This window comes from Sitophilus oryzae, unplaced genomic scaffold, assembly GCF_002938485.1.
Source record: "Sitophilus oryzae breed Bouriz unplaced genomic scaffold, Soryzae_2.0 scaffold_1745_pilon_pilon, whole genome shotgun sequence".
Taxonomy (NCBI): Eukaryota; Metazoa; Arthropoda; class Insecta; order Coleoptera; family Curculionidae; genus Sitophilus; species Sitophilus oryzae.
In genome coordinates this window covers 2,388,476-2,404,700 of record NW_022146441.1, presented here as the reverse complement: position 1 = coordinate 2,404,700, position 16,225 = coordinate 2,388,476, and the positions used below count along the sequence as shown (strand labels likewise).

Genomic DNA, 16,225 nt, shown 5'->3' with positions numbered 1-16,225 from the left:
CAGATTTGCGGAAACTTGTCCTATTGTTCTCGTCGCGAAGCCCTGTTTAATCCTGGATAAAAAGATGTTTCCTTTTATACTGTTTCATTTTTTTTTAAAGCACTGTATAAATTAGTAATGAAGACCTGTTTAAAATACAGAAAGCTTTAAATTAAGAAATATTTTGTCACAAAAATATATTAATAAAAAACATGAATTACTAAATTACCTAAAAGAAAAAAAAATTGCAGGTAAAAATAACGCAGGAATATTAAAATCAACAATCTCACACAACTTTACCTTGAAGGCCCTATAACATAGGATACAACATTTTAATGAACAGTGCTTTCCATAAAATCAATAAAATGAAAAATATACGAAATAATATACATGTACTGATTTCTTTCGAAAATCGACAACTATGAAACTATGAACCCTTCCCGGACACAAACGGTACATTGTGAGACAGGAAATTGTAGAGAGAAACAAGCCCTATAACATAGGATACAACATTTTAATGAACAGTGCTTTCCATAAAATTAATAAAATGAAAAATATACGAAATAATATATCTACATGTACTGATTTCTTTCGAAAATCGACAACTATGAAACTATGAACCCTTCCCGGACACAAACGGTACATTGTGAGACAGGAAATTGTAGAGAGAAACAAGCCCTATAACATAGGATACAACATTTTAATGAACAGTGCTTTCCATAAAATTAATAAAATGAAAAATATACGAAATAATATATCTACATGTACTGATTTCTTTCGAAAATCGACAACTATGAAACTATGAACCCTTCCCGGACACAAACGGTACATTGTGAAACAGGAAATTGTAGAGAGAAACAAGCCCTATAACATAGGATACAACATTTTAATGAACAGTGCTTTCCATAAAATCAATAAAATGAAAAATATACGAAATAATATACATGTACTGTGTTGTGGTCCTCTTCAAAAGGGCCAACTTTTTGAGGGTCTTTTCGGGTGTGGAATTAATGTACACTGTTGTTTTTTAATATAACTTAACTTTAATTATGATTAAACTAATTACAATAGTTACCCTGAGGGAAACTGTGAGAATTAATAATGTGTTGAAGAGTAAAAAGAGAGTTGAAGAGCAAAAGCAAAAGAGTGTTGAGCAAAAGAAGGTTTAAGCAAAAGATGTGTGAGGGCCTGTCTTGCAGTTCCTTAAATAGCATCTAAGCTACAGAAATGCCAGAGGCGTACAGTACAATTTATATATCCTTAATCTAATATTCAAAGCAGTGGACGACACTGCCCTAAACTTCCATTGTTTAGATAGACAAACGTCTGCGAAAGCTATTTAAGGTTTTTATTAGAGATGGGACATTCCTAAACTAATATTACAAATTTAATTAAAATGAGGACGGGATTATAACAACTGATTTCTTACGAAAATCGACAAACATTTTTTAAAAATTATGAAAAAAATGTTAGTGTCTTCTTCAAAAGCGAATATCTCAAAAAAAAGCTATCGAGATGAACCAAAAAATAAACTATCACGAAAGAGAATTAAAAAATATTGACTCAAAACTGACAACGAAAGAGACAGCTTTATTTATTTGTCAAATTACATAGAAACCAACGCCAACCCAGCACAATATTTTTTCTACTCGTAATAAATTCCTTGAAATAATGATTTCTGAATATTTTTGGAAACGTAACTCGCTATGGAAAACAATATTGTTTTATACACGACGATAAAATTGCATTATCGCCTCCCGAAATTAATCTTTTCGGTCGACGATAAAATACCATTTTATCGTCTTGTATAAAAAATAACTATTAAATCATACGCTCTGTATATTTTTAATGTCCTGAAGTGCTTCTCAAACTCAATACGACGAAAGATTTAAATTAAAAAGAAAAGAATGAGGACAAATGATGGCGGGTAGAGATTAAACCAGGAAAACTATCAAAAGAAAATTCGCAGATTTGCGGAAACTTGTCCTATTGTTCTCATCGCGAAGCCCTGTTTAATCCTGGATAAAAAGATGTTTCCTTTTATACTGTTTCATTTTTTTAAAGCACTGTATAAATTAGTAATGAAGACCTGTTTAAAATACAGAAAGCTTTAAATTAAGAAATATTTTGTCACAAAAATATATTAATAAAAAACATGAATTACTAAATTACCTAAAAGAAAAAAAAATTGCAGGTAAAAATAACGCAGGAATATTAAAATCAACAATCTCACACAACTTTACCTTGATATTTTACAGGAGATATTTTTAAGGAAGGATTATAGGTTTGGTGCATTCTTCGCCGGTGCTGCCGCCATCGGAGAATATCGTAAACAATCGATATATACAAATACACAGGTTTAAATAGCGAGTATACGAAAAATTTATTATTTAATTATACGGTAGCGAGCATAGTTTTAATCACCGGTTTTACTGATGGGGGTCATAATTGAGGCTATTTCGGCTATAACGAAATTTTTTAAAGGTACATAACTATAATTTTAGAAGATGTTCATAAAACATTTAATCACTAGTTGGTTAAAAAAAGTATACCCTTAATATTGCAAATTATATGATTGAAGAATGCCTAGTTCGAATTCTTTGTCACATACTTTTTCACACTTTTTCACTAGCAAAAAACTAAAATACTTAAATATTATGACAAAACCACGATTTCAATATTGTCTTAATGCGATCAACATGACGGCGCGGCGGCGTGAACTACACACACCGGAAAAATCTAGGGATATTATTTTATTAAAGTTAAAAATAAATGTTTTGAATAAACAACCACATATTTGTAGGCCGATTCTTTCTACTTGATTGAAACGAAGTAGTCACACTAGTTATTTCAAATTTGGGATATTTGCAGAAGTGTTTTGCATTTTTTTGTCAAATGTATAAAAAGCACCTAGCATCAATTGTTCGAATTTAACCTGTACTGGCTATGTTTTTATGATAACTGGCCAGAATTCATTCAAATAACTATGTTTATTATTAAACGACATTATGGAGCGTAGACATCTTGACAGAGACGAAATTCTAAGGGCCATTGGTATGTTCGAAGCTGGAATGCGCCAAATCGACGTAGCTAGAGCATTAAATACAACGCAAAGTGTAATATCGCGATTAAGTGCACGCTACCGTGAAAGTAGTGATGTTGCTGAAAGGCACACAGGGCGACATCGCATTACTACCCCTCAGCAAGATCATTTTTTACAATTAAATGATCGACGCCGACCGACTCTTACAGCACCAGAGCTTAGTTTAATTCTCCAGGAAACACATAATGTAACCGTTATTCCTGACACTGTTCGCAATAGATTAAGAGAGGTCAACTTAAGAAGCAGACGCCCCTGGAGAGCTCAACCCTTAACGAGAGAAAATCAAGAAGTACGATATTTGTGGGCTCAAGTAAATGGGCCAATGTCCTCTTCACGGATGAGTCACGCTTTGGAATTCATCCGGATTCAAGAAGGCTTAGGGTATGGAGAGAACCGGGAAATCTTATTCGGTTGGATCATGTTCAGGAAGTGCACTCTTATCAAGGTGGAACAGTTATGGTCTGGGGAGGAGTCCAGTTAGGCCGAAAAACCGATCTCGTTTTTCTTGAAAGGTTTCTAACAGGAATCACATATCGTGATTTAATTCTTGAGCCTCGTGTTACCATATGCCAATGATTTTGGGAGAAACTTCATTCTCATGCATGAAAATGCACGGCCTCATACAGCCAGAGTGGTAAGTGAATTTATCAATGCTCATCAATTAAACATCTTACCCTGGCCGGCACAATCTCCTGACCTCAACCCCATCGGGCACGTATGGGACGCGGTCCAAAGAAGAATTTTGAGAATGGGTATGCCTCGTGAAACTCGTAGGGATCTGGTTCGGGCCGTGAATGCAGCGTGGCAGGCTGTACCTAAAGAAGAGATCGACAACCTGATCAGGAGCATGGAGAGACGATGTAGGGCTGTAATGAACAGTAGAGGAAACCATACCCTTTATTAAGTAAAAATGGTTTTATCTTTTTTTTAATTCACAGTTTAGAATAAAAAAAATGTGTGTATTTTGTTGAGTTCAAATCAAGGTAAATTTGAAAAATTCAGTAAATTTCGCATTTTTATTTCCAATACGTCCTGTAAATTATTTGTTTATTTTAATTTTATTGTATCAGAAATGCAAATAATAAAATTACTGACGATGGCTGGATAAAATTGTAATATCCCTAGACTTTTCCGGTGTGTGTATATACTGATAATTTCTGATTTTTGCCGTTGAAGCGCTGCGGTCGGAATTTGTTGAAATCAACTGAAATGCACCAAGCGTCTATTTGAATGGCACTGATAAATCGGAATTTAAGTCAGCCATATTGATCCCCCATCCAATTCCACCAAAGTTTGTTGATGTGCTCCCCTTTTTTAAGTCTTATTATTCAAAAATAGGAAGACTAAAATAAAAAGTGATTCAGTTTAAGACGGCATACGGCCTTGAACTTGCACAAAAATCCGCCAGGTTTATTTTTATTAATCCCAACCAACTCACGACGTCAAAGTAGCCTTCATCGCAATTTGTTTTGAAAAATTTCGACTTTTATTTGCTCAATTAAGTTGTCACAAACGCCAGCCGACAAGAAACATACACTTGAAAGAAAATTCAAAAGTAACATAATGGGACTTGACAAGTACCAAACCGTTTCTGTGTTTTATAATTAAATTAGCTCGTGTTTTTCTGTACTTTTTTCCGCTTTAATGTTAAAAAAGGACTGTATACAACTCTACAAATTAGGCATTCTAAATTATGAATGAAAATTCTCGTCTGTCAATTATACGAGGGAAAACAAAATGTTGATATTTTGGTAAAAGTTTGAAACACCCTGTGGAATATGTTAAGACAGTAAGAAATTTAGAAATCACTTTATCATCTAGGTGCATTCTTTTTCGATAGTTTGTTTCTTGGTTCATCTCGATAGCTTTATTTTTCTTGGAGATATTCGTTTTTGAAGAAGACACTACATGTACTGATTTCTTTAGAAAATCGACAACTATGAAACTATGAACCCTTCCCCGACACAAACGGTACATTGTGAGACAGAAAATTGTAAAGAGAAACAAGCGCTATAATATAGGATACAACATTTTAATGAACAGTGCTTTCCATAAAATCAATAAAATGAAAAATATACGAAATAATATACATGTACTGATTTCTTTCGAAAATGGACAACTATGAAACTATGAACCCTTCCCGGACACAAACGGTACATTGTGAGACAGGAAATTGTAGAGAGAAACAAGCCCTATAACATAGGATACAACATTTTAATGAACAGTGCTTTCCATAAAATCAATAAAATGAAAAATATACGAAATAATATAAATGTACTGATTTCTTTCGAATATCGACAGCTATGAAACTATGAACTCTTCCCGGACACAAACGGTACATTATGAAACAGGAAATTGTAGAGAGAAACAAGCCCTATAACATAGGATACAACATTTTAATGAACAGAGCTTTCCATAAAATCAATAAAATGAAAAATATACGAAATAATATAAATGTACTGATTTCTTTCGAAAATCGACAGCTATGAAACTATGAACTCTTCCCGGACACAAACGGTACATTGTGAAACAGGAAATTGTAGAGAGAAACAACCCCTATAATATAGGATACAACAATCTAATAAACAGAGCTTTCCTAAAATCAATAAAATGAAAAATATACGAAATAATATATGTACTGTGTTGTGGTCCTCTTCAAAAGGGCCAACTTTTTGAGTGGTCTTTCGCGGTGTGGAATTAATGTACACTGTTGTTTTTAATATAACTTAACTTTAATTATGATTAAACTAATTACAATAGTTACCCTGAGGAAACTGTGAGAATTAATAATGTGTTGAAGAGTAAAAAGAGAGTTGAAGAGCAAAAAGCAAAAGAGTGTTGAGCAAAAGAAGGTTTAAGCAAAAGATGTGTGAGGGCCTGTCTTGCAGTTCCTTAAATAGCATCTAAGCTACAGAAATGCCAGAGGCGTACAGTACAATTTATATATCCTTAATCTAATATTCAAAGCAGTGGACGACACTGCCCTAAACTTCCATTGTTTAGATAGACAAACGTCTGCGAAAGCTATTTAAAGTTTTTATTAGAGATGGGACATTCCTAAACTAATATTACAAATTTAATTAAAATGAGGACGGGATTATAACAACTGATTTCTTACGAAAATCGACAAACATTTTTTAACAATTATGAAAAAAATGTTAGTGTCTTCTTCAAAAGCGAATATCTCAAAAAAAAGCTATCGAGATGAACCAAAAAATAAACTATCGAGGAAAGATGTACCTAGATGATAAAATGATTTTTAAATACCTTGCTTTTTAACATATTCCATAGGGTGTTTCAAACTTTCACTGAAATATCAACATTTTGTTTTGCCTCGTATAATTGACAGATGGCAACTTCCATTTTTAAATTTGAAAGAGATATTAAAAAGTCAAGTAATTTAGCAACAAATTGCTTAAAAAATCATCAAAATCGGCCCACTAGAACAAAATATATTAAACTTGAAAATACATCAAAATTTTAAGGTGCTGATGAGTGTATTATTTATTTGAGACATCACATTGGAGTAAAAATCATCTTCTAAGTAGGGTCTGGATTTTTACTTCTTCTTGCGTTAAAATGGATGGGCCATTAATTGTAGACCAACCTGTTTTATGTGACAGTTTTTTTCCTACTCGCTTTTTATTCTCGTTTTTATTGCGGTGGTCTATATTTTCTTTTTTTGACACAAAAAAAACCGAGGAAACCATCTGGTTTTTATGGCTCTACCTCATTTTTATTATTTTATCAGGAGAAACCATAAATAAAGAAAATTGGACTAGAAAAATTTGCCATAAAATATATACCTACGGTATAAAATTTGATGGATACTGAGATTTGACATAGTCAATGTAAAATTACTCTGATCGAATTATGTATAACACCCCGAAAAGTATAAAAACTTATTTAAAATTCGCCCTGTATACATTTATATTTTTTTATACAATCTATACTAATATATAAAATCCTTAAGTGACTGACATACTGATTAATCACGATCCTGCTCAAACCACTCAATGTAAGAAGCTCAATTTTGGCATACAGGTTGATCCTAGGGTGAGGTTCGATAAGAAGGGATTTTTCGAAATTCCAGTTCCAAGGGGGTGAGACCACCCCTCAAATATTACAATATTTTTTATTTAAAACACGGTCAAGTTTCCGAAAAAAAGCTTAAACACGTATATTTTATTTTGTTTTTTTACATATTTTAAGATTTTTTAAAAATGTATACAGGCTGTTTCGAAAAATCTGGTCATTGATTAATCACGATCCTGCTTAAAGCGCTTGATGGAAAAATCTGATTTCTGGAAAACAGATTGACTTTAGGGTGTAGAGGTTCGATAAGAATGGATTTTTCAAAACTCGAATTCTAAGGGGGTGAAACTATTCCTCAAATATTAAAATACTTTTTATTTAAAAACCGGTGAGTTTTTCGGAATAACTCTTAAACACGTATATTTTATTTTGTTGTTTTACATATTTTAAGATTTTTTATAAATTTATACAGGGTGTTTCATAATATATGACCATTGAGTAATCACGATTCTGGTTAAACTGCTTGACGTTTAAAGCTGATTTTTGGCAATCGGATTGACTGTGGGGTGTAGAGGTCCGATAAAGAGGGGTTTCTCGAATCTCAAATTCCAAGAGGGTGAAAACGCCTCTCAAATTACAATATTTGTTATTTAAAAAACGGTTAGTCTTTCATAATTTATTTGTTTTTTACATATTTTGTAATTTTAAAAAATCATACAGAGGGTGTTCAAAAGTTGGGGCTGGCAATGCGATTCTGCTTAAACTGCTTGACGTAAAAGCTTATTGGCAAACAGTTTTTCGAGAAGTCAAATTCCAACTAGATGAAACTACCCTCAAATATTACCAAGTTATATAATAATATCGCCATATTGTTTTTTCTCATGCTGACATAAATGTGAGAAAATTTTATCCAGTTTGTATGTTAATGGAAATTCTTGCTTTGCTTTATCATCACCATTACAAATGATTAATTCGACGCGAACGAAGTCGCTGGTACACGCTAGTAAATTATATTTGTCATAGTCATAAATCACATTTTGTTGTGAAAGTTTATTATTTTCTTTGATAAAATTCAAATTGTATGTATTTTTGGTAAAAATGGAGTTTCGGTATAAATAAAACTACCGTATGATCGAAAAAAAACCGGAGTCAAAGACGGGTGGAGAATGACAATCGATGATAATTTTGGAGAGGTCAATCTCTAGGCGTCAGTCACTAAAAATTGGCCTAAAACTTAACACTAATTATAAAAAGATTAAAAAAGGATAAAACATTTCCAAAGTCACAAATCTATTGCCAAAAATATATATTTTCTCTAATTTTATACTACATACAATTTAAAAATCATTTTTACTCAATATAAAAATAAATTACAACCTTCTTAAGGCCAACTAGCAGTAAGCGCCATTAAAAAATGGCGTCTAGAGCTTGACCTCGCCAAATTTATTATCGATTGTCATACCCCAGCCCTCTTGACGCCGTTTTTTTCGTTTGTATGTTATTGTCGTAATATAATGTGTGTTACTTGTATAGTCAATATTATTCAAAACTTATATACAAGACACTTCGAACAAAAGCCTAGAGAAAAAATATTTTAATTAAAACATTTATTTTTAATTAGTGAATTCTTCAAAGTTATTATAAATAAATATCAAATCTAAAATATAGTTATTTATATTTAGAAAATCAACCAAAAAAACTTACTTCAAAAACATAGGGAACGTACCAAAATTTGGGACTAGACGAATACAATACAAAGACACAACACAAAGTCAAACTTACTACAGTCCCATGACGTCTCGATCGCACTATAAATTTTAAGCGTTTTTAATTATTTTTCGAAAAAAAAAAATTTTAGTATTAATTTTGACCGCCCTGTATATCGACGGTGTCCACTTTTCCGCGGAAAATCGCGACGACGACGCTCAGACTGGGACACGACGCCGAACGAATCGACGGACGCCTGTCGGAAAACTAGCCAGAAATTTTCTCTGCGCGTTTCCTATCAAACCTTACCCCCACCCCGACGCCCCACCACTGGCAGCGGCGTATCCGAGGCAACGACGCCGACGCCGGGCGTCCTTTGTTCCGAGTCGCGCGAGTCGGGCGTCGCGGGTTAGGGCGAATTTTGGGAAAAGTTGAGAAAAAGTGGAGAAATACTTTTGTTTCAAACATACACACTCCAACATACAAGTAGACGTTTTGCAAAAAGACTACGCATATTCGTGAACTTCTTTCAAAATTAGAAATTTTGATAATTATTCTACACTTGCGTGCATAGAAATCGGCCCAACGCAAACTTTTGAAGTTAACTATATATTTTTTAGAATATATTTGTCAGATTAAGAAAAAATATATACTGTTTGAAAGACAATTTTATATTCTTTGAAAAGAGTTTAGAGATATTAATTTGTATTTCGGTTTCTTTGGATTAAAATTATTAAATTAGTGCATGAAACAAATTATCGTTTTTTATTACTAAGATGTATGCCATTATTTATTTATTTATTGATTGACAATTAACTAAAATAAATTTTCAATAATGGGTATGATCCCCTCTTGCTCTTACAACATCTCTCATACAGTTTGACATAGATTCAATCAAGTTTGATATACTCTCCTTATACCACTTTTCTTATACTGCAACAATGAGCTCTGGGATAGAGGTTGGGGCTCTTTGTCTAGTACGAATCCTTCGTTTTAGCTCATTCCATAAATGTTCTATCGTGTTTAAATCTGGACTCCATGCTGTGTGCATTCCAAAACCCGAAAACCGACTTCGGAAATGTAATCGTGTACGATTCTTGATGTGTGTGCTCTCGGATTGTCATGCATAAAAGTGAATTCACTTCCAGTGTAGTAGACGTAAGGTACCACATGAACTGCTAAAATCTCCTCATTATACCTAGCACCAGTCAAACCTCCTCTCCCGTGCCGACGGTCGTCCCAACGGATAAAAACTGGGTCGGTTCGCGCAGTCATAGAAATTGTACCCCACATCATGCAGAAACCACCTCCATAAGCAATCCGCTCCTCAATGCAGCATTCTGCGAATCGCTCATTTGGCCTCTGGAACACTTTTCTTCTTCGGTCGCTACCATAGAGGCATATACTGGTCTCATCTGAGAATAAAACACATTCCCATTGTTCTAGTGGCCAATTCAGATGTTTCTGGGGTAAGTTTTGGACCAATTGCGGGTGTTTTGGGGGTCATGTTACTTTCCTTCAATCTTCGTCTTACTATCCTCTGACTAACAGTCACTCCTCGTGTTTCACGGAGCTGTTGTTGCACCTGAATAACATTAAGATACCGATTTCTTAATATTGTTGAGACAATAAAACGGTCATCTCGATCCGTTGTATATCTCTTTCCACCAGTTCCAGGTCGCCTACGAAAGGATCGAGTCTCCTCATATCGTTCGCACACTCTTCGAACCGCTCCGCGTGTCATATGCAGTTGCGGAGCTACAGCTGTCTGTTTAAGTCCATTTTCAATTAAAGCGATTACTTTGGCAGCTTTTTTACGTGATGTATGCATTAAATTGAAACACTAGTCAACCCAATCAATGAAAGAGAACAATGTGCAAATTTCGATTACAAACCCATATAGCACGTCCAAATGAAATTACGTTTCTACAAGGGAGACACATGAGAAACAACATATGTTAAAGTGACCCTAAGTGTTCATCTACTTCTAACATATACATATGAGATACACGCAGGTTTATATTGATAGAATTGTGTGATACAGTGTTTACTAGTTGTATACCGTATGCACTCAAGATTCTAAAGAGTTTTTGTAACGTAACAAATAATTATTAAAATGATGAAATCTGACGTCGGTATATGAGTGGCATACAATGTATAAGTCATATGTATGTGTGATACTTCAAAATCATAGTTGTGCTTATAGTACACACCTTGTAAAAAATTGACGTATACACACAATATAGACACTTTGTAATAGTGTACTGTTGTGTCTACATTCTAACATGAAATGAAGGTGTGCGCATGCGCGGATAGCCTCAGCGTAGATACACTCTTCCTTTCTCCTTTCTAGGAGTGGTATGTGTTTAGCAGCCATTATTGTTTTATCATTCGGAAGCTCTATATAAATGTTCTGTTTGTGTGTAGTTTAAAAGAGATTTTAAGGTAAGTACAAGTTTTAATTAACTTGTTACACCTTCCTAAGAGTATTATAAATATTATAGCAGCGACTCTTCCCTTGATCGATACCCAATTTACCAAATTTTGACTCCAATGAATGAAAACTCCAAATATTCTCGTATAATGATAAAGAGGTTAGCTGAGTTAGCTCTGCAATATAATTTTTTTTCCATTTGAAATAATAAAATCTAAATGACCCAGAGAAAGAAAGATTTAAACACTTCAAAGAACTTCTTAAACTGATATTCGGTAAGTTATTGATGGATCAATTATACAGATATGTTTAATATTCAATAATCAGTTTCATATAAAATTTAAGGGTGAGATTGTTAATCTGTAAAATAGGATTGGTTTTTAAGTCCAACAGAGTGCTCGATGACATATGAGTATGCTAATAAACCAACTGCTTGTATGGAAAAGAGGAAAAACCTGAAAAATGACTAAACGAGGTCCACCAAATCGTGGCGATATACCAGAGTTTACCATTTTAGTATGTTGTTATACTAGGTACTATATTTTTAATACATTTTGATACAAATTCTGTTCTCTTACAGTGTTTTCTTACTTCTGGTTTCTGCAGTGTAAATAATTATTATTGTGTTATTTGCGCTATTCCGTTTCATGATATAAAGAAATATAAGAATTTTATTTTTTAACCACTTAATCCATTTTATGGAAAAAAATGGTACATTTAATGACAAAACAAAAATGGAACAATTTTATAGGCTACTTCTCTTGAACTTACGATCGAGATACTTTTGGAAAATACAAAGTTTTGCCTTCCTAATTTTCGTTCTAAAAAGATATAATTGGTATCATTGAATAAATATTTCTTAAAAAGAACGAAAAGTTAGACATCAAAACTTGTATTATTTCCTAAATTCGTTCATAAGAAGTAGTTTTATCTAGCACAAGATGTATATTTTTAGCAAAACACATACGTATACACGCGGGTAGTCACAACTGCAATGTGTAAACATAGTTTAAACGTAATACAAAAGCACTGTGTATCCTACGGCACACTGTGTATTCCTTACTTTGTGTACAGTTGGATCAATGGATCTTTGCGTGCACGTCCACCTAACGTCATACGAATCAATCAGTCGTCAAACTACCACCAGTGCCAGCGGCATTTTATTTCATACTTAAAAGAAATAATATAATTTCTTTTTGGCAATATTTGTAAAGTTCTTGGACGTTTTTAAATTAGAATAAAATAATTGTTTATGGAAAAGGTCATAAAAAGGGGAAAATACAGAACAATAGTATGCCTATACAGTATAATTCAATAGGATAGTTGTTACAAGGGACAATAATTGGTGATCGAAATATTGAGTTGTTAACTAATATATTGAAATCAAGTTCTATACAGTATTAGATATCTAACTTTACAAGATTTTACCCAAATTACTATTATAGAAAGTAGGTTAAACATCAAAAGTCTAAATATTTTGTTAAATAATACCTTTCAACAGATAATAAATTTAATGAAAATGAAAAATAATTTATTAATTTTACAAGTAACTTGACAGTACAATTATTTGTTTAAAAAGGCTCATGGATAGTATTTAAATTAAAAATTTGAAAAATGTACGTGTATCTTCTGAACTTTCCTCATCACTGACATTGATAAACATTTGGGGTACTTCTTCAATAATGACTTCCTATCATACCAGTCTTCGATTAATTTTTCAGTGTGAACCACCTTAGCATGCCATATTTCTGGTGTACATTTCTCTAATGCTTTTCTCCACATATCTGAGCACATTTTCATCTTTATGTCCATTTTCACCAATGTGGGCATTGTAAAATATTTGAATCTGCCCATATCATTTCAATTGCATTAAACTGGCAATGGTAAGGTGGTAATCTTAATACTTCATGACCATTTTCTTGTAATAATTTATCTGTTTTATATTGTTTTGTTTTGTGAATTTTTGCTATGCTTAATAGTTCAGGTTTAAACATTTTTTTATCATAAGGTATATTACTTTTCTCCAACCACTCAACAATTTCATATTTCTTCCATGAGGATGATGGCTGTCTCTCTAACTCAACAGAATGGTATGGAGCATTATCCATTACAATAAGGGAAGGTTCTTCTAAATTTGGGATGAGCTGGTTTTCTATTTCTGCATTCATTTCCCCATGATAATCCATTTTCTTAGATTTTGAAGCAAAAATTAAACCAGCATTTTTAACAAACCCTCCACAGTGTCCGGCATGCAATACAATGAAACGTTTGCCATCAAAACCACCTGGCTTACGAACACTCTTAACACTATCATCCTGCCATGATCTCATTTTACTGCCTTTGGAAAAGATCCACGTTTCATCTAAAAATACGAGTTGACGAGGAAATTGCGAATTTTAGGTTTTGTATTTTCTGAAAAAGGCTGCTCTCATAGAAGCTATATTGGATGTCTCCATTAATGCTCGTCTGTTATCATCCTTTTAGGTATTTAAATCCCAAACTAAAATTGAGTGTTCGAAGACTTCCATAACTAAATGTCAACAGATTTCTCTGCGACGCAACTCCTCGTTTAAAACATTAATTGTAACTTGTTTCTCTGAAAATATAAATTTAGTAAAATAGTTCAGTAAAATAATATTGGTACTTACTTTGTGCATACAAGTCATACAGAATATTGCGAACCTCCATCTTCAAACCTTCATTCAAGTCTTGAGTTTTACATTTTTTCGAGGTCTGTTCTTCTCTCGGTGTTGAGGGTAAAGCTCATTTCGATCTTTAAGACATTTTAATGCTTGAAACCGTTCTTAGACCTGAAAACTTCAAGCCAGGCATCAGCAACTCTCTGTAAATTTATTAGTTAGGCACTTGTATTTTTATAAATCAAAATATATATTTACCTCTTGAACAGCATTCAGGGAAATTAGTGGCCCCTTATTCTCTTTTTCAGACGTAAAATAAGAGATAAGATTTCCAACAAGGATACGTGCTTGAGAATTTAAACGTTTTCCTGGCATTTCAATGTTAATGTTAAATTATATTAACGAATCACGAAAAAGAAATTTTGAAAGAACTGTTGTTAAATCACAAAAAGTTTTCACAAAAGCTAGCTCGCAATAAACGATGTCCAAAGAAAATAAAGATACAAAACAACTTTCTTTCAAACTTTTTGACAAAATGACAAAATCATAAACATAAACACCGAATGACAAAATGTCATGCATGGATGCTGCCAGGGTTTTACAGATGTACGCACGTCTCCACAAAATGTACTAAATTGTGGTACAAGTTACTTTTTAGAAATTATAGATATTAAAGCTGTCTTTTTTTAATAGGATGTAGTTCTTGGATCCCTTGTAAAATCAAAACAAAAATTATAATGAAGAAATATTTTTTTATTTTTTTAAACTTCCCGCCATGCGTGACAATTTAGTCCGTAGTTAAGTGAACACCAGTGTACCTTTATTAAAAAATATACTAAATTTAGTACATTTCTTTTAAAACGAGAACCCGAAAATAAATAATCGATTTATTTTTGCGTTCGCCGGCATTGACTTTAAATGTTTAGAAAAGAAACTTGAGTGATCCTTGGCTAGGTGTTTTCCTTGTCTTACACATAACTTTAGCTCCGAGCTGTATGTCGGATAACTATGAAGACATACGATTCAGTATTTCTTCGAATTGTCTTGAGAAGTTAGAAAGAGAGCGTATAAAAGGGAATTGATTTGATGTTAATCATAGTTTTGTGACGTGCACGCAAAGATCCGTTGACCCAACTGTATACGTAAATGCTATACTGTGGCTACATTGTGAGGCGGACGTTTAACCTTTGTGCATACGTGTTGAGCTACAATGTGTAAACGTAGCATATTTACATTGGGGGAATTGTGTCACCCTGTGTCTACATCTAATAATGTAAACACATCGTAAATGTGATTTGATGTGCTGTATGGGAAGTAACAGTAAAGTAGTACAGTACTTCTGTCCGTTCTGTATCCACGGGGTATCCGTGAGAGGGGAAACGATATTCTCTCCATGTTTTTCGTAAAAAAATAGACGACGCGTCCCATCAATAAAAATTCGACAAATTTGCAAGTAGCCAATAAAATGAGTGGGCGGAGCGATTTGCGGTGACGTACTCGTCAAGTCGACGTATAAAATATATTGCTGTTTATTTAAATGTTTTTTGTCCGCATTCCTTTCATAGACACAGATCCAGCAGACGAACTGTAATTGCAATATTTGATAAGTTTTTTATTCTTATTGTCACCACTACACAAATGCCTTTCATTTGTTTGCCCGTTGCTACGCATATAAACGATAAGTACTTTGGATAAATTTATACTCATATTAAAGCATGCTAAACTGTCTTTGAAACAGCTCATATTTTTTTCTTGGTCTGATAAATAGATTCTAAAAGACACAGTTAAAGTCAAAAGTTTACAGTGGGCCGATTTCTATGCACGCTAATTTATTATCAAAATTTCTAATTTTATATAATATTATATTTAATATTATTTTTATGCAAATTCTTTTAAATGGAGTATGGTTTAGGACAATTCTTACAAATATCTAAATTATTTTTTTTCATAGTCGAGTTACTTTTATAAACAATATTCAGAAATTATTATTTCGAATTTATTACGAGTAGAAAAAATATTGTGCTGGGTTGGCGTTGGTTTCTATGTAACTTGACAAATAAATAAAGCTGTCTCTTTAGTTGTCAGTTTTGAGTCAATATTTTTTAATTCTCTTTCGCGTCGATTGCTGATTGAATTGGAGCCAGAAATGGCTCAAAACGAAAGAAGTAAATTACCAACAGATATTCAGGCTGAGAGGACAAACGCCATATCCAAACTACTTCCATTTAAATCCCGAATAACTTATGAAAAGGAATACAAAAATTTTCAAAATGGAAGCAATTAAAAAACGTGCGAGAAGAAATAAAGTTTTTAACCTATCCTCGCTGT

General features: G+C 33.1%; 2 protein-coding genes across 2 annotated transcripts in view; both read right to left on the bottom strand.

Annotated features, from left to right (window-relative positions):
• Positions 1-9,073, bottom strand: part of LOC115881970 (1-phosphatidylinositol 4,5-bisphosphate phosphodiesterase epsilon-1-like) — a 264,861-nt gene extending 255,788 nt beyond the window's left edge. The window contains exon 1 of the mRNA XM_030899730.1: positions 8,900-9,073. The gene's annotated coding sequence lies outside the window, so the exon portion shown is untranslated. The remainder of the gene's footprint in view (positions 1-8,899) is intronic.
• A 3,999-nt stretch (positions 9,074-13,072) lies between these two features.
• On the bottom strand, positions 13,073-13,588 carry LOC115882058. Its single transcript, XM_030899881.1, has one exon. It carries the CDS (start codon positions 13,586-13,588, stop codon positions 13,073-13,075), a length of 516 nt encoding a protein of 171 aa, XP_030755741.1.
• Positions 13,589-16,225: the final 2,637 nt, after the last annotated feature.

What these genes read in the sequence shown, in the direction of transcription:
- LOC115882058 (XM_030899881.1), bottom strand. Translation starts at nt 13,588, where the DNA reads ATGAGATCATGGCAGGATGATAGTGTTAAGAGTGTTCGTAAGCCAGGT.